At 45.6% G+C, this 18,880-nt stretch overlaps 2 protein-coding genes across 6 annotated transcripts; one reads left to right on the forward strand and one right to left on the reverse strand.

The window, feature by feature from the left end:
- Positions 1-747: 747 nt before the first annotated feature.
- Positions 748-12,277, forward strand: cnot3a (CCR4-NOT transcription complex, subunit 3a). Of its 5 annotated transcripts, none has more exons than XM_064297690.1 (19): positions 748-914; positions 1,827-1,890; positions 2,047-2,114; positions 2,244-2,318; positions 2,467-2,556; positions 2,848-2,976; positions 3,277-3,372; positions 4,413-4,632; positions 4,892-5,010; positions 5,163-5,219; positions 5,546-6,479; positions 6,590-6,695; positions 6,787-6,928; positions 7,802-7,915; positions 8,529-8,628; positions 9,294-9,492; positions 9,652-9,784; positions 9,894-10,019; positions 10,631-12,277. In XM_064297690.1, exons 2-19 carry the CDS (start codon positions 1,866-1,868, stop codon positions 10,727-10,729), a joined length of 2,832 nt encoding a protein of 943 aa, XP_064153760.1. In that variant the 5' UTR covers positions 748-914; positions 1,827-1,865; the 3' UTR covers positions 10,730-12,277. The 5 variants fall into 5 exon arrangements, with proteins under 5 accessions (XP_064153760.1, XP_064153790.1, XP_064153770.1 ...); XM_064297720.1 differs by having other exon boundaries at positions 4,419-4,632; XM_064297700.1 differs by having other exon boundaries at positions 748-909.
- A 454-nt stretch (positions 12,278-12,731) lies between these two features.
- prpf31 (PRP31 pre-mRNA processing factor 31 homolog (yeast)) lies at positions 12,732-18,444 on the reverse strand. Its single transcript, XM_064297727.1, has 14 exons — positions 18,289-18,444; positions 17,589-17,804; positions 17,143-17,203; positions 16,939-17,022; positions 16,544-16,641; positions 16,330-16,436; positions 15,898-16,067; positions 15,290-15,447; positions 14,915-15,004; positions 14,532-14,659; positions 14,373-14,445; positions 13,547-13,675; positions 13,213-13,311; positions 12,732-13,088 (listed from the first exon to the last, which is right to left on the reverse strand). The coding sequence occupies exons 2-14, from the start codon at positions 17,802-17,804 to the stop codon at positions 12,969-12,971; spliced, it is 1,533 nt and encodes a 510-aa protein (XP_064153797.1). The 5' UTR covers positions 18,289-18,444; the 3' UTR covers positions 12,732-12,968.
- Positions 18,445-18,880: the final 436 nt, after the last annotated feature.

Raw genomic sequence — 18,880 nt, forward strand, 5'->3', positions numbered from 1 at the left:
TAAGAAGACAACACAAGGGTTACAAGGTACACAAATGCCACTTAAGTTGTGCAAAAATGGGATTTAAAGATAATATGTAGCTAATAATTAATTTTCTAAAGGATGAAGGGAATGGGACAGTCACACCCTGAAAGTGACAACTTGTACATGAGATAGCTGACATTAATGAAAAATGTTAACTAGGTAGCTGTAGATTAACACTGTTACTGATAGGTGTATTCAAAGTAGATTTCAAATGACAGTGATAAGGCACTTGTTCACAGTGCCTACTTGCTTCTGGGCATTATGAAAACATAAATATAAGCTGTGGTCTGAACTGATCATAACAAAGACTACTGTCAAAATCTGACCAGAAGCCGTCAACTGGCTGAACGAGGAGGTATTTCACATTTGATTTAGGGATTCTTTAATAATTTGATTGTTCTTATTGCACGCAAAAATAAGAGTTTGATTACCCTAAAAGGTGTACCACATACATTCCACTTCCACACCGGAATGAAGGACTCAGCCCAGAACCATAGTTTTGTGGTTAAGACCCACATAACTGTATAAGAACCAAGAACAGTGCTAAAACAACTGAATTGTAGACCAGTCTACAATCACTCTTCCATAAATACTACCTTTCAACTTATATCTAAGCCAATCTTGCGCAGATATGCGCGGAAGTTGTCAAAGAGTGAGCGTTGAGTGATTGGGAATTCAAGCCAATTGTAGCAACCATATGTGATTTAGAGTCCAATGGTTCACTAGAGAGGCGGGGCGCCAGGCCATCCGTGTTACAGCGGAGGGGGGTTCCTGGCGACCATCTTTTATGTGCGGACTGATTGTTTTGTGAAAAGAAAGCATTAAAACACAAATAAAGAAGATTTGAGAGAAAGATAAAGGAAAGACTGAGGCGAACCCATAAAGGTCAGGTAAGCAAAGAAACGAACTGAATTTTATCTACTGGTAAATTGCTAAAGTTTAGTATCCCAGTTCCAATAGCTAGCTCGCTAACGTTAGCTATCTAGTAAAAGCTTCTTCCCGGTCTTTATGACTGCTGGTTAGCTGGCAAGTTACATCATTTGCGAGCTGCAAAGAAATTAAGCTGTTCGGTAGCTGAGTATCTGCTCTCAACGTGATGCATATACCGCGACCTAGCTAGCCAGCTAATGCATGATTGGGTTTCCATCTAAAGTTGGTATTGATTTTAATTGATGTAGTGTGAGCCACGGTATTGGTAGCTTGCTAACCAACCAACCAATTAGTTAATTCATGCATATTGCTTTTAGTAGCAAATTATTTATTTGCATGCAGCTCTCATTGTATTCGTGGCTTTGTTGGCTAGCAATCCAATAACTGAGGTGTATGCATGTCAGTAGCCAATTAGGAAGGAACGCTAGCTATCTTCCAAGAACGAGAATCAGAATTGCATGGGTTTTTTTTGGAAATAACTAGCTATAACCAACGTTAGCGAAGTCGTAATTTTGACACCTGGAGATACGGCTTAGATTTATTGTCAAATAACCAGTTCAAGGTGTCAGGTGTCAGTATAGTGCAAGGCAACATATAACCTAGCCAAGTTAACTAGTTTGCTAGGTATGTTACTTAAAACTTGAAAGATTGCAATTGAAAATACAACCTTGGCTAAATAGTTTATCATGTATTGGCTGTGAACGTGTTGAGCCTTGTTTTGTGGTGGGAAAAATAATCATTGAGTATTGTTTTATTTGGCCACATCTTTTAGCCCGCAGGTCTGTTTCCTCTGACTCGAATAATGTAGTGTAAATAGCCTGTAGTATCCCGTGTGAACCTGCCTGATTATTGCACCCCTACCTTGCTTGTAGTGATAGACGGTATGAAGACACTATCCTAGTCAAGAAGTCATGGCTGATAAGAGAAAACTGCAAGGTAAGTCCCCTATTTTGATATATACCATATTCATGTTCTTTGATCCTTATGTTTGTATCTGAGTTGTTGAGGAACGTACAGAGGAACGCTCAATGAGTTGTGAGTCATGCTACGGAATTTTACAACCAGCTGTGTTTGTATGTTTCGACCACCCAGGTGAAATAGATCGATGTTTGAAAAAAGTCACAGAGGGTGTAGAACAATTTGAAGACATTTGGAAAAAGGTGAGTTGTTCATTTATGTATTGATGGATATACAGCATAATTACAAGAGAAGTTTATCATGCATAATATATAATGTTGACAGTGACAATATCAGATAATTTTATACATAATTTTCTCCATGTATTCCAGCTTCACAATGCTGCTAATGCAAACCAGAAGGAAAAATATGAGGCAGACCTCAAGAAAGAGATTAAAAAATTGCAGGTGAGAGGCTGTCTGTTGTACCATCATAGTTGTCAGTGATTTCACTGTAAGGTTGTGATAGTTATTTAGCTGTGTTTGTGTGCATGCCCACGTTGAATAAGGAAAGTGTCCCCATGCTTATTTTCTCCTCCATTTCCTTCCATTTCAGCGTCTTCGAGACCAGATAAAGACATGGGTGGCCTCCAATGAAATCAAAGACAAAAGGCAGCTAGTGGACAATCGGAAACTCATTGAAACGGTAATGGAGGATGGCATTCCACGTCATGGTCATCCCATACTATTAAGAATCATATTGCATGCTTTTCTGAGACCAAGTATATTTTTGTCCGACTAATTACGTCTGGTCTGTATTAGCTTTACCAAACAGCCTAATTCAAATAAGTTTTATTTGTATAGAGCTTTTTATCAAGACACTGTCGCAAAGACTTCTTTGTGACAATGTGGTGTTCAAGGGTTAGGCTAATACATTTGTCTTTGCTGTAATATGTTTTTAAACATAATATTAAGTGGCAGTGGATTCTCTCCTCAGCAAATGGAGCGGTTTAAAGTAGTGGAGCGGGAGACAAAGACAAAGGCCTACTCCAAAGAAGGGCTGGGTCTGGCACTGAAGGTGGACCCTGCTCAGAAGGAGAAGGAAGAGGTTGGCCAGTGGCTGACTGTAAGCAAGTGTCTCTACCCTCATGCATGTGGAGGTGTTACTGATCGCAAATTGGGGGCTCACTGCATTTATATAAAGAATTAGCCTTTGAGAACCGTATTAGGTTGTTTAGAAGGGCATGTGGGAGTTAATATAAATAAATAAATAAATAATTGATAAGATGTGGATTTTATAATAGCAGTATTTGCACTGTTGTATAAACATGTGCATTCTGTGATTAAAATGACATGGGGAAATGAATGTATGGCGCAGTTTGCCTGATTTGCCTCTGACATGTCTATGTATGTTGTCTTCTGGCAGAACACGATAGATACTCTAAACATGCAGGTGGACCAGTTTGAGAGTGAAGTTGAATCTCTCTCAGTCCAAACCCGTAAAAAGAAAGGAGACAAAGAGGTTTGTGTCTCTCTCTGTTGTCACTCAGTCACCAACTCGCCATCCTCACTCAGTCACCAACCCGCCATCCTCACTCAGTCACCAACCCGCCATCCTCACTCAGTCACCAACTCGCCATCCTCACTCAGTCCCCAACCCTCCATCCTCACTCAGTCCCCAACCCGCCATCCTCACTCAGTCCCAACTCGCCATCCTCACTCAGTCACCACCCGCCATCCTCACTCAGTCCCAACCCGCCTCACTCCAGTCACCAACCCGCCATCCTCACTCAGTCCCCAACCCGCCATCCTCACTCAGTCACCAACCCTCCATCCTCACTCAGTCACCACCCGCCATCTTCACTCAGTCACCAACCCGCCATCCTCACTCAGTCCCCAACCTGCCATCCTCTCAGTCACCAACCCGCCATCCTCACTCAGTCACCAACCTGCCATCCTCTGTCACCAACCCGCCATCCTCACTCAGTCACCAACCTGCCATCCTCTCAGTCACCAACCTGCCATCCTCTCAGTCACCAACCCGCCATCTTCACTCAGTCACCAACCCGCCATAGTCACTCAGTCACCAACCTGCCATCCTCTCAGTCCCCAAGCCGCCATCCTCATTCAGTCACCACCCACCATTCTCACTCAGTCACCACCCGCCATCCTCACTCAGTCACCACCCGCCATCCTCACTCAGTCACCACCTGCCATCCTCACTCCAGTGCCCACCCGCAGATCCCACTGAGTACCACCCCCGACTCCTCCTCAGTCACCACCCGCCATCCTCACTCAGTCACCACCCCGCCATCCTCACTCAGTCTCCAACCCGCCATCCTCACTCAGTCACCAACCCGCCATCCTCACTCAGTCTCCAACCCGCCATCCTCACTCAGTCACCAACCCGCCATCCTCACTCAGTCTCCAACCCGCCATCCTCACTCAGTCACCAACCCGCCATCCTCACTCAGTCTCCAACCCGCCATCCTCACTCAGTCACCACTACCCGTCAGCCTTCATTGGCTTGTGTGTAATAGTGGACGCTAATTGCCTCGACAGAAACAGGACCGGATAGAGGAGCTGAAGCAGTTCATCGAAAAGCACAGGCACCACATCTGCAGGCTGGAGACCATTCTGCGCATGCTGGACAACGACTCTGTGCAAGTGGACTTGATTCGCAAGATCAAGGACGACGTGGAGTACTACCTCGACTCCTCCCAGGACCCGGACTTTGAGGAGAATGAGTTCCTCTATGATGACCTAGACCTGGAGGACATCCGTGAGTACTGGGACTGTGACTGAATGGGCCCCTATTCCTGGCTATATCCGTGAGTGCCAGTTGAATCGTGGAGTCGCTCGATTTGTCAGTTACGGGTGATCGTGTGGGCGTGCTGGAAGTCGTGGGTCGTGCAAAATTACACCGTTCAGGCAAAGCTAATTACCGTTTGTCATGCATCTGAGAACCCTGTCTGCCGTGTTTTGTCTGTGTCGCATCGGGTATTTCGAGTTGATCTTTTTTCCTTCCTGCTCCGGTGCAGCCCCGCCATTGGTGGGCCAAGGTCACATGGACGACGAGACCTTCCCCCACTCCAGCAGCACGCCCAACTCCACCACCTCCTCCTCTCCCATACCTGCTTCTTCTGCTCCTTGCACTGCGGTGGGTAATGCAACTGGACAACCATAAACATGACTACTGTCCTTTAGAGCCTGACAGATTGATGAGGTGTATTTTTTTTTTAATAAATAAAAAAACCCCAGTAAAACTGATTATTGTGCACAGTTGACATGGGTACAAACTGTGACTTTCAGGAGAATTCGGAGGATGATAAGAAAAGGGGACGGTCCACAGACAGTGAAGTCAGTCAGGTGAGAGACCATCTCCTCTGTATGGAATTCATTGCATTGAAGTTTCCAATATATTGTATTAGACACATTGGACATGAATATTCCATAGCATCTAGTGTTCTGTATCCTAGAAGTACTCCCTTTGTGTACACTATATAAAATAACATGTCTTTCTGTTTAAGAGAATTACTGTGGAAACATCACACTTGCACTGTTTTGCTCTGTGCTGGAACATTTATGATCTCAGTGAACAGATTGTGAAATCATGTATTGTTTTGGCATCCCCATTGTTATCTGTGCAATGCACTGCGCACTTGGTCTACAGTAACTTCCTCTCATTCTTCCAGTCACCTGTAAAGAATGGCAATCCCTCATCGTCACTGTCGTCGTCCTCCTCCTCCTCTTCTTCTGGGACTTCGTCCTCTTCACTCGCCTCCATGACAAATGTTGCAGGGGGCAATGGGGGCAACAGTCTCCTTGGCTGCATGGGGGGGCTTCTTCCCAATTCTGGCAGCTTCAGCACAGCAATCCAGCAGCAGCAAACTCAGCAGCAGCAGCAGCAGTCCCAGCAGCAGAGCCAGCAGCCCCCCCAGGCTAAAAACTCTTCCAGCTCTGGACTTCCCTCCAACAGCTCCTCCAGTCCGGCAAATCTCCTCCTGCCCGCGCCTGCTGCCTCTTCTCCTCCCAGCTCCAGTGCGCCGGATCCAGTTTCCCAGAATTCCCAGCCCCAGACCCCCTCAGGGCAATCCTCAGCCTCCGGCCTGGGGCTTGGGCTGGGCCTGGGTTTGGGCAAAGGCGTCGTCACGGGAACGAGCGGCGCCAGCCAAATCTCTGGCTTGGGTCTGTCTGGGATGCCGGCGTCCCTCAGCACCATGGCCGGCCTCCTTTCAGGCTCCGCCCCCGCCCCGTACGCGCAGGCAGCTGCTTCAGGTGGGGTGGGGGGTGGACTGGGGGGGTCAGCTGTGGGTAATAACGGCAATGCAATATCCAGCGCGGGCGCAACGGGCGGCAGTAGTAGCGGAGGCGCGATGTCTGCGGGCTTGTTGGGCTCCAGTCCCGGACTTGGCGGTGTCGGCGGTGGGATTTTGGGCTTAAGCACGGGTCAGGCCGTCATCCAGGGACAACCTCAGGTGGCCCACAGTCCGGCTGCCATGGCGCCCGGCGCTGCGGTGGGGGTGATGGGCGGCAGCGGCGGAAACGCGGGGGCCGGCGGCGGACCGGCAGGGGGGAGCGGCGCCGCGGTCAGACCACCCAGTGGCCAAAAACAGAACGGCAGCACGAGTGAGTGTCGTCTTGAGTTTTATTTTCTGCTTCGTCTCGTGCGTTTTATAAACCACGCTGTTCTCCTTTAACGTGCCGTGCGTTTGAATGTCCCCGTCGCTCTCCTTCAGGTTACAGTGCGGTAGTTGGCGACAGCACGCCGGATTCCGCCCTCGGCAGTGCCAGCCAATCGCAGAACAGCCAGCCCTCATCCTTGAGCTCTGCCGCCAATCCTCCGTGAGTGGAGTCCTGTCTTGCCTCTTTTTTTTTTTTGGTCTGGGCGGTCTTTGTGCACGCTCGCTGACCCCTCTGTGCCTCTCTGTTGCAGTAAGGACAACGGCCCCAGCCTCCTGGGTTCCATCACACTGCCTCCCAGCTCCCCCTCCCCCTCGTACGGCGAAAGCAAGCCGGGCAGCGGCAGCCTGATGAACGGGCCGCACTCCTACTCTCAGGCCTCCGACAGCATCAAGGTGAGAGCACCGCGGGGGCACGGGGGCTGGGCCCGGCATCGCTACTGCGGGAGGGCCAGAGAGGGATGCCGAGGGACCGGGTTGTCTAGAACCTCCACGGCAGCCATTTTGACTTTATGGGATTTAAATGACTACAAATAGAATGCACTTTTAGATCAGTGAATTCCCCCCCCCCCATATTTCTTTTAAACTCTGGAGTTGGAATTGAGAACCCAGGATAATGAAAAGTACCCAGATGTATACATGTGTGGTGTTGATTTTATTCATTTTTAAAAATAAATAATTGGCCCTTTTCCTTAAGTTTCTATACATATGTCTGATTATCAGGGTATTCTGATTGTTTGTTAGCTTATGTGCATTGAAGGCCAGGTGATAACAGAGGACAAACCAGGCATATTTAAGTCTCTGGAATAAGTTGTGCATCGTGCATCAGTTTCCAAAGCCAAACGAATTGTTTACTTGGTAATAGATTGATCCATTGGAGAAAGAAGAGGGGGTTCACCTGGCAAGAAAAAACAGTTGTTATAAAAAGCTTCTTTACTGCAGGGTTTGTGCACAAGTGCAGCAGAATAATTATAGGTATCCTGTAGGCACCAGGTTAGGTAATAAGTGCACTTTTATCTGAGACCCATATTGCACAGAGCATTCTGGGAAGAGAAAATGGTGCTATTTCTCTAAAACAAAGTGGATATTAAAGACCCAGTAGTACTGCTTTGAAAGCTGGTTAGCTGACGGTTGGCAGCTGCTATTTTCTGGCAATATACTGGGCCTGGCTGTGCTTGTCAGGTGTCATTATCTGTTCTGTTTTTTTTTTTTTTTTTAAAAAGGGAATGTGTAGCAAAGAACATAAAAAGAATCAACTTTATCCTTCAGCTCGCCTCAGACCTCCGTCAGATACTGATGGATTCGAGGGCTGGACCCCAGCTAGGAGAGCAGCCTGGACCCAATGCAGCATCCACAAACACACGAAAGAGAAAACAGTGTCAGGTAGCAGGATACAACAATAACACTAACTTGGCTAATGTTAAGAATGCTGTGTGTGGTTAATGCTAAGCAAATGTAGTTGGAGAATATGTTTTAGGCTGTAAACGTTTTCATTACATTAGAGCGCGTCACTCAGAACATATTTGTATAGATGTACATTGTGAACTGTTTAGAAAGCACTTGTATAATTATATTATATAAATATAATTATTTTTGCGTAATATATTTTTTCACTTCTATGGACATGATGATTTTTAAAAAATCTATGTTCTGTGTCATTTTATTTATGAAGTATTTGCATTCAAATTCCCTCGCTGAGCCTAAATCTGGTCTCTTTATTTCTCTTTGTATAATTAATGCCCGAAGGCTAGCGCAGTCACAATGGCTGGCCGTGGTGGTTCTAGGTGTGAGCTGTGCTGTGGCAGTTCAAGCGTTAATGGAGGATGTAGAGAGGGTTATGAAGCACGGGGGCACAGAAGCTTGAGACAGAGGCAGAAGAAATGAGGAAGAGGTTTTTCCTCTTCCTCCGCGGTCTGAATACGTTTGGATTTGCAGGGGAGAGCTGTAGCGTGTGCTGGTTATGCTTTCTGACACCCCCCCCCCTCCTCTCCCCCAGGCTCCTGAGCCTCTCAGCTCTCTGAAGTCCATGGCAGAGAGAGCAGCACTGGGCTCAGGCCTGGAAGGAGAGATACCTGCCCTGCACCTCACAGACAGAGGTGCGAACAGAGCCAAGCACAGCACATTATACCACACACGGCACTTATCTTTCTCTTCAGTGCTGAAAGTGGCTCAGTGCAGTCATCATGTTCCTGTGGAACATACCTGCTGGTTGTTTTGTTGTGGCACATGGCAAAGTGCTTTTCAAAATACTTTGTTACACAATAAATCTCAGTTTATTGTCCTCAAATAAAAACTCTCCTTTTTAAAAACTGCACACTGGAACCAGTTTTTTTAAAAAGGCGTACTGTGATTATTAAGAACAAATACTTCGGCCAAAGTACTGCACACTGCAGTAGTGCAGTGTGTCTAATCACAGAACCCCCTGAGCAGATGTGTAAACCAAAACAATAGGTGGTGAAAATGTTCTTCTACATGAAACATTGTCTGGGTAGTGGAAGAAATTTATTGTGGGGTCAACGCCTGTTGTAATGCTTGAAACCATCTGTTTTGAAGGATTGATTGAGTCCTGTTTGAAACCACTTAGCAGTCTTGTGTTGAGAAACTGATTGTGTTGAGCATTCGCACTGAGGACAAATTTTTTTGCATCTTCCTGTGCTGTTAACTGGGTCCATCACGTCACATAATTTGAGATGAAGGACCTGTGGATGGTGTGATTGCATGTCCATATCCTCATGACTCACTCTTTCCCTGATTCTCCCAGACATCTTCTCTGGGTCAACGGCCCCCCCGGGGCCCCCGGCAGCTCCTCAGCCTTCCGTATCGGAGGTCAGCATCCCCCCCTCGCTGGGAGTGTGTCCCCTTGGGCCCGTGCCCCTGTCCAAAGACCAGCTCTACCAGCAGGCCATGCAGGAGTCGGCCTGGACGCACATGCCCCACCCGTCCGACTCCGAAAGGATCAGGTACCGTCTTGCCCCCCTGTTGTGGGACATGGCAGGACTCCATGTCTCTCTGAATGTGCTCTGTGGTAAGGTACTCTGGACTGAAGAGTGACTTGTTACCGCTCTCTCTCTCTCTCTCTCTCTCTCTCTCTCTCTCTCTCTCTCTGTCCGCCCACCCAGGCAGTACCTGATGAGAAACCCGTGCCCCACCTTGCCTTTCCATCACCAGGTGCCCCCTCCTCACTCGGATTCTGTGGAGTTCTACCAGAGGCTCTCCACTGAGACGCTCTTCTTTATATTCTACTACCTGGAGGTAAGAGCACTGTGCCGTCCTGCCTGAATGAGTTCCCCATGTTCTCTCTTCCCACTGGTTTTGTTTTATCGGTCACGCTCGCTGTGCCTGTCGCTCCTCATCTTCGCAGGGCACGAAGGCGCAGTATCTGGCAGCTAAAGCCCTGAAGAAGCAGTCGTGGCGATTCCACACCAAGTACATGATGTGGTTCCAGAGGCACGAGGAGCCCAAGACCATCACGGATGAGTTTGAGCAGGTACACCTCTTATGCATCACGGATGAGTTTGAGCAGGTACACCTCTTATGCATCACAGATGAGTTTGAGCAGGTACACCTCTTATGCATCACAGATGAGTTTGAGCAGGTACACCTCTTATGCATCACAGATGAGTTTGAGCAGGTACACCTCTTATGCATCACGGATGAGTTTGAGCAGGTACACCTCTTATGCATCACAGATGAGTTTGAGCAGGTACACCTCTTATGAATCAAAGAAGGGTTGGAGCAGGCACAACTCTTATTCATCACATGAGTTGGAGCAGGTACACCACCTATGCATCACAGATGAGTTTGAGCAGGTACACCTCTTATGCATCACAGATGAGTTTGAGCAGGTACACCTCTTATGCTTGGGTTGGTGTTTGAGCAGGTGCACATTTTGTGCATCAAAGATGATTTAGAGCAGGTACACCTCTTAGAAATGGCCCGTGAGTTGGAACGGGTACAAGCTTGATATATTTCCAGTGAATCTGAGCCAGGCGTACCTCATACACCATCACACCTATGAGTCATGAATATGGCCTTGGTAAATGACACATTCTGGCATGTAGTCATGCACGGTGTGTGATGCATGCTCCTCTCTTTCAGGGGACCTACATTTACTTTGACTATGAGAAATGGGGCCAGAGGAAGAAGGAAGGATTCACGTTTGAGTACAGGTACCTCGAAGACAGGGATCTACAGTGAAGGACTGATGGAGACAGAAATGGGGGGGGGGGGGTAAGGGGGAGAATGTACCCCTTTCAACATTCCTGGGCTGAGATAACACATTGGAAAGAGGTGGAGGTGATACAAAGATACTGAGGGTTTTTTTCCCCAGATATGGGGGGGGGGGGCGGGGGAGGCGAATAAATGTTATTTTTCTTTGATTCCTTTCCCTGGAGTTAAGCCCCTTTGTAATTTATCGTTTCCACTGAAGGTCTCTATTACTTCATTTGAAGTGCAGGCCTTTGAAAGCTCCAAAATTCTATTTTAAAGGCAGTTAAAAGAGAAGCAGTTCTGTGGAACTTTTAAGTATCCAGGTTACTTGAACCTTAAAACAGTGCGCAGCAGAGCACCCAGTTAGACAGCGTAGGACTTCGCTAATGGGCCTGGTGAAGCACGTGAGAAGCCCAATCAGGTGAAGCCACAGAGAAGTCCAGGACCGCAACATTTCATGGCCATTTGTCGCATGCCAGCATCTGCAGCCTGCATCCTGTGAAACGAGTCCTGCCAATGCAGTGTTTCTCTAGATTGTGTTTTGGACAGGATTTGTAGACAAAGTGCAATAAATGCACCCTATTCAAAATTTTCTGCATCCCAGCACCTTGCACAAGGTCGAGTTTGCATCTTTGTCAGACCAGACGTGGGTCGGCGGCGTTCGTTCCCCCTGCCGATCCCCTTAAATCATCGTCTCCTGCTGTGGATGACCACGAAAGGACCAGCACTGGTACTGAAACTTTTTTGTTTGTAAGAGTATTTTTGCAAGCCGAAGGAAGCCAAGAGGCAGAATAGAAAAAAACCTTAATGAGTTTTCACTGACAATGCCTACGTGATTCAGTTTCTAGTGTGACAAATAGAAATGGCCTAAATCAGTCATTTGCACTTCCAAACAAGTTATTTCAACTAAATATCAATTGTTTTACTCTCAGATAATGTCAGAATAGTCTTTTTGTGAGGCTTTTATTTTGTAGAAGCGTTGCGTTTTTTCTCTGCCTTTTTCAGAGGAATGTGCAGTGCCCCAATTCTGGGAATAAATTCTGTTTTCTTCCTGACTGTACAGTAAAGGAATCAAAATTACTCTCACAAAATGGCGCTAATGCTGTCATTGTTTTCATTTCGATTTAAATGTGCTCTCTTTGAAACGTCTTTCTTTGCTGGAGCAGAGTGCAGTCTTGAGTGACACAATTTTAATGTATTACTCCAGATAGAAAAATAATTTCTAAGAAACTGACACCTTTTAGATTGCTTATTTTTCCAAAAGAAAAAAAAAAAAAAAAGAGGTATTTGGAATACAAAGAATCATTCAGTGGGAGTTTTTTTTTTTCTTTTGTTTGCTGGAAGGAATAGGTAAGGCATGTGACATTGAAAGCTACAATGTGAATTACTCCCTAAATGTTGTATAGACTCGTCCTCTTTTGTTGTCATTCGGACAGCTAATGGCTAATAACTCTATTGGAGTTGAGAGAAAAAGACAAGCAGGTAAGACTGAGAAAAAAAAGATTGTAAAATATTAAAATAATTACTTTTCAGAAACTGGTCTGGCTGATTTTCATGGTCTAAGTTTAAGTGTGCTTATGGTTCTCTAGGTATTAAAATTTCATTGTAAATACTGTGGCACTCTTAGCACTGATGCATCCTCAGTAGTGCAGTTTGAATGGCCCTTTTAAAAGCCATGGATTACTGGCCCACCTGAATGTATCAAAGACTTCCTGGTGTGGTTTCCAGCCATCTAGATTTGTTGGAACCAGTTTGTGGTGGGAGGAGGAACACGCGTGATTGGAGTATCATCTTTGCTGAATGTATGTGGGTATAAAGTGCAAGGCTGTTGGCTCAGAGGTCATTCTAACAAAATGGGCACATGAATTCCTGCAGCTGTTTGTCTCTGTCTACTACCATCCACAGTAATCCACTTTTGAATTCCAAATGATCAATTCAAATTGATCATCTTAGTAATAATGGACAAAACTGTAGAAATTGAAACAAGGCAAATTGTCTCAGAGTTTATTAAAACTTTATTCAACAGTGTACAATACAACGTATTGCTAAAACACATGTACAAACAATTGCTGTCTACTTAGAGATTTAAGCTAATCAAATTTTACAAATTTAGGACAATTTCAGGCATTCCCCCCCACACTTCGGAGAGCTCTGTGCCTCCATCTTTGTCCCCGTTGGCGAATTGGGGGGGGGGGGGGTGCATGTCCTGCGTCTAGCGCCTGCAGCCTCACAGCTTACCCTCCCCCTCCCGCTTGACCTTCAGGAACTCGGCCATGTTGGAGAAATACTTCTGATTGGCCTCCGTCACCTTCTTCTCCGCAGCCTGAGGGTTCACAATCTCCAAACCCTGTCAAAAGACAAAGCGGGGGGGAGGGGAAAGTAAGCTTAAGCTTTAAATAATCACACGCTTGATGCAAGATAAAAACCGCGTTCCAGAAACAGGTTGAGGCGCCGTGTTAAGGCGAGCGTACCTGCAGAGGGGTGAAGGCCACGCTGGAGCTGGTTCCAGACGAGCGGTCCCTGACCGTCGACTTCCCGCCGTACACCATGCTCTGCTTCTGCAGCGTCCTCTGCAGGGACAGGGGTCACGCTCCTTCAATACCACATCGTCACAGCGCATCGCAGACACCACAGAGGTGTCCGAGAAGTGCGGTTAATGGAATTAACGCGAGGGCTTGCTGAAGTGATGGCGTATCAGTATCGTTCATTTGGCATACGCTGTTATTCAGAGCAAATAAACACAGGCCATAATGCAAACCGATGCCACAATGCCACATTCACACGACGGCGCACAACCACGTTTACCTGCAGTGACTTTGAGATCCTGGCTTTGGTGGCGTCATTGACCTGGGCCTGCCTGACACGACCACTGCCTGATTTACCAAGCTGGCCCAAACTAAAGCCCAGATCCTCCTGGTATGCATCATCCTCAATCTGGAGGGGAGAAGAAAGGGAGATCATTAAACTAATGGAGCAGGAAATCGGGGGGGGGGGGGGGGGGAGGAAATGGATGAAGCCCACATATCAGTATGTCTAAACATCTTTAATGCTGACTATGGTAGTCAATGGAAGGGGGGGGGGTATATTATTGTAATGATTAGATAAAATGCTTCGTACATTGTGTTTTGCTACCTGACATCCAAATGGTCTGTCAATTCATTCTCACACATCAGGTTTACTACACTGCACTTAAAGTAACATTCCTACACATCAACTGATTTGTAAATACTGCAGACGCTGCAAAATCAAGACAGCTCTGTGAAACGAACTTGGTCCAAGTCTTTACTTTATTAACTTACATTTATCTAGTGTCACAAAAGGCAGCATATAAACTAAATTCTACTATACATCTCATTATTTCATATATGCATATATAAAATATTTACAATGCTTTTTTTTTTTTTGCAAGTTACTATATTGCCCCAACTGAATCAAGTTCAAGATACTTCAGAGAAAAGCCCGTTTCAAGTAAAAACATTGCCATTAACAACATTAGGTAGCAATCACGATGGCTGTAATGCACCATTTCATTTGGCAAGGAATACAAATGGGGTATGGGCATGGTGTTGGGTTAAAAAATAAATCCCAAAAAACAAGTCCCGATATGTAGGGGGGGCGGGGCTAAATTTACCTCTGCGAATGTCATCCTGTTAGCGTGTTTCCTGATCTCCGTGAGCCCCAGCCGTTCCTTCATCTTGCGATACCTGAAAGCGGGGGGTGAATTACCGAGGGGCGAAGCACATTACTCAAACCGACAGGAACAGAGAAAAAGCTCAACGAGCCTCAGTACCTCCGTCCCCCTCTTTTCTTCCTTTGTCCGTCCAAGGGGGCAGGCAGGGGCTTCACCTGCTTCACTGGGGGTGGCTCCTGCCATTTGTCAAACTTTCGCTCGATCTCCTCCTTCATGTCGTACCCAACCTGACAGAACAGATCCCAATGACCACTACACAGGGAGGGCACACACTCATTCATTCATCCATCCATTTCCTAAACTCCTGTCCTCCAACATTCTTCACTAGCCTCCAACCATGCGCCGTGCGCACCCTCATCCCTTCCCTCCCTCAAGGCCACACCCACGACAGCCCCCTTATCACTGCATGAATGACTGAGGAACTGAGTCTCTCCTCCCCTGACCATCAGCTCTACTACCCTACCCTGCCCCTTCCCTCTCACCTTCCCATCAACGCTCTCGTGGAAGCTGTCCACTCGGGCCACCAGGGCGCACTTGGCCGACACCAGCCTGGCTGCCTTTCTCCGCAGGTCCTGCGAACGACATCGTTCACCACAGTTATCCGCTTTTCCCTTTCCGATCTCTCCTTTCTCCTACCCACCCCACCCCACCCCACCCTCGATAGTCACTTACTGGACAAACAGTCAAAACAAACCTGTAGGGAGGGCAACAAGGCAGTGAAAAAAGCTACGCAAGAGAAAATGTGTACACCATCCTTTTTAAAGAACCAAATTATGCAATTGACAAAGACAACGTGTGGGATTGACCCCATAACCGCAATGGTTCCATGGTGGTAACAGAATGATTAGGCCACTAACTGGGGGCAGTGACTGTACAACATCGCAGTGGTAGATGTAGCCAGTGTGGGGCAGCAGAGAGGTGCTACTGAAGCCTGACAGGGACTTGCGCTGGGACCCCAGCAGCATCAGGTTACAGGCTGGCATCTTTGATAGGTTGGTAAGGCCCCCGGCAATACCTAAAGAAAAAGGGGGGGTGTAAAGGAAAGGTCACACGTTTTACAATAACAAATTGGGAATCACAGGAGACGAGTGCAGAAAACCACAATGGAACAAAACCTTTTTTTCTTATCCAACAAGTATTTATACAGCTTGTGGGGTAGTTGCATGAATAATACATCAGGCACTGGAGAAATACACCAAAACAATACGAGTGCAGGCACATTCATTCCAATTTGTAAACTGCATATTCATCACATGCAGCGTAGCAGCTGAAGAGAACCACGTCATGTGAATGTATACAGGTATTTACCATCACAACAGCAAAAGTAAACACATGTAAGGGTTTGGAATAACTCCCTGAAATAACCCTGCCCCCATGCACATAATTTCTTCATTTACTGTTCCAATCGGCTCTGTTCTTCAACTCTCTCTACAAAATGGCTGTCCTCCCCACTCCTCTTTCTTACCCATGATCTTAGCCGCGGTGGAGGCCCCAACAATAATAGACAGGTTAGGAGCGATGAAGGACATCCTGGACTCCACGTACTCATAAATCCTGTGCTTAGATTGGTTCAGCTCAAGGGCCATGTCGCAAGCCTCCTCCAGTCGTTGCAGTTCATCCTCACCCAGCAACGTCCTAATGGTGGTTAATGCATGCAAGCGCATCTTCATTATATCAGCAAAATCAACAGACTCATGTCAACACAATCAAAATGTTTGTACTTGAAATTACAGTAAGGATTTCCCAGGTTTCTCCTCAAAAAATAAATACATGTCACTATTCAAATACAATCTCTACATGCCAATTTGTCTTTTTGTCTCAATGCTACTGAACAACACCAGTGTCCTGTGGTGTCCAGTCAGTCACCATACTTTAACAAGTACATTAAACCTCTCACCCCTGTGTTGTGGATGCAGTCACACTGACCACCATGATTGTGGCATTGGTCAAGATCTGCTGGAGTGTCTCATTGTTTTTGCACTTGTCAAGATTATTCCCCAGTTCCTGTGGGCATGAAGCAGAGACGGTCATCATCACTGGATGGATTAATAAACAGCTGTTCAATCCATATAATTACTCAAGGCATTACACCGTATGGACACCAAGCTGACCTTGACTGTTCGGATATAATCCAAAGAGTTTGGCACCAAGGACTCAAGCTCTGGGAATCTCTTAGAATATTTGTCACGGACAAACTTGTGGATGATATCTGATGGAGAAGATACAGGACGTGTGTGTCATACAACATGGTTTAAAAAGCTGACTACACCATGACAATTATAGCCACTCTTACCCTGATGAACAGGGCTGTATACAGTGGTGTTGACAATCATTTAGACAGTTTTGTTTAAGACACATTGAAGTACATTTTATTTTAAAAACATGCATCAGAAAATCAGCCATTTTAATTATTCCCTTTATAAGAACACATGCAAAGCAACATTCAAATGTCTTTTTATTGCTCATCTAATGGTTAAATGTAATTAAAAAAAAAACTTGTGTTTACTCAGTTCATTGTCAATTTCCACAGTCAAATTATTGGCAGCTACAATCAGCCGGTACTCTGGGTCTGCCTCTACTGGACCTGAAACTGAAGAGAAGGAAGAAGTGAACGCACCAGAAAAAAAAAAAAAATTCACATACAGCCACTGCTGCAGGCCATCTTAAAGTTACAAAACAAGTGCACAGAAACAAAAATAAAAATAAATACCTTCAGTGTTTTTGCGCTGGTTTCCAACATATTGAGAAACTTTGTCCATGATCTCTGAAAACTGTCAACATAAAGAAATGAAAGGTCACCACTACAAACCACAGAAACTACAAATGACATTGACCAAATGGTAAATGGTAAATGGACTGCATTTTTATAGCGCTTTTATCCAAAGCGCTTTACAATTGATGCCTCTCATTCGCCAGAGCAGTTGGGGGTTGTGTCTTGCTCAGGGACACTTCGACACGCCCAGGGCGGGGTTTGAACCGGCAACCCTCCGACTGCCAGACAATCGGTCTTACCTCCTGAGCTATGTCGCGACCAGATTTATATTACAGAACAGCAAACCACTACTCCCCGTTTTACAAAACCGAGGCATTCGTATGTGTAGGTTTAACAAAAACAGAAAAAACATGCATACAAAACCATAAGTCATCTCAGCTTACTGGTTTGCTGTGTCGGAGTTTTGCAATTGAAGTGACGCTTTCTGTCCCACTGTAGTCAACCTCCATCTCCTCTGGTATGTCCTCCAATCCCGCTCCTCCCTCTCTTTCACCTGCGTCCCCTTCACTCTCTCCCCCATCACCCCCGGGATACAGGTCATCTTCACCCTCGTCTCCTGCTTCCTCCAAGTCCGCTAGAAGTTCGTCGGCTAAAGACATCTGAATGAAGGACAATATGTTTAGCTGGAAAAATAATATTCCAAAGGACCGAGGTGCATGCTAGGATCCCCAAACACCTTTCAATGAATAAATACATATTGTGCAAATTACGTTTTTGGGTTTTAGAGTGATCTATAAACAGATTATGCAAGTACTTTATGTAGGTATATATCTATTATGCACATTCGCCTAGTTACACATGAAAGTTTCTATCTTAATTAGACAGTTAATCCTGCTAGGACGCTAGCCACGATTCCTATGTAATTATTGAACCAAGAGATTAAAATGCGTATAGCCAACAATCAAACCACAAAGGCCCTGTTTAGGGAAATGTTTGCGAATGGCGAAACATTCAATCAACGCTACATAACCACGACAATTTAGCTAACTTCCTAGGATGAAGCTTGCGAGAAAACGAAATTAACAACAACTAAATTACGGCTAGGGAGCATGATTTCCGACGCCGAATGCAGAGATTACTTACTTTAGCGACTTGCTGGCTATCCCTGTTTTATCCAGGAAAAAGCTGTAGTAATAATGAAAATATTTACAGCTAATTATTCGACGATGATCCAACGTTGTCTGGTTAAATATATTTCGGCTGGCGCACTGATATTACGTCAAAGCATTTCAGCCAATTGGAGTCCAAATTAAGGCGCCTGTGCTGAAGGATACCAATACAGTTCAGTGGATGCAACATAGCACAGAGCAGTGGTAACCAATCATGATCTTGAAGATCTACCTTCCTGCAGGTTTTCACTCCAATCCTAAAAAAATATAATTTAACGATTAGGCAGGATCTTGTTGAGCTTCTAATTAACCAGAGTCAGGTGTGCCAAATTACGTTGGAAATGAAAACCTACACAGGATGGTAGATCTCCAGGAACAGGATTGGTTACGACTGGTATAGAGCATATTATATTGGCAGAATGTGGCAGGGACAGGAGTGGCTTGAATACAAATTTGGAAAATTGACTAAAAGATATGCACATTAAAAGATTTTTAAATGATAACATATTGACATGACATCCTTAAAGATAGATTACTTATTTATGTAATTTATAAATGATTTACAT

Source organism: Anguilla rostrata, chromosome 1, assembly GCF_018555375.3.
Source record: "Anguilla rostrata isolate EN2019 chromosome 1, ASM1855537v3, whole genome shotgun sequence".
NCBI classification, from domain to species: Eukaryota; Metazoa; Chordata; class Actinopteri; order Anguilliformes; family Anguillidae; genus Anguilla; species Anguilla rostrata.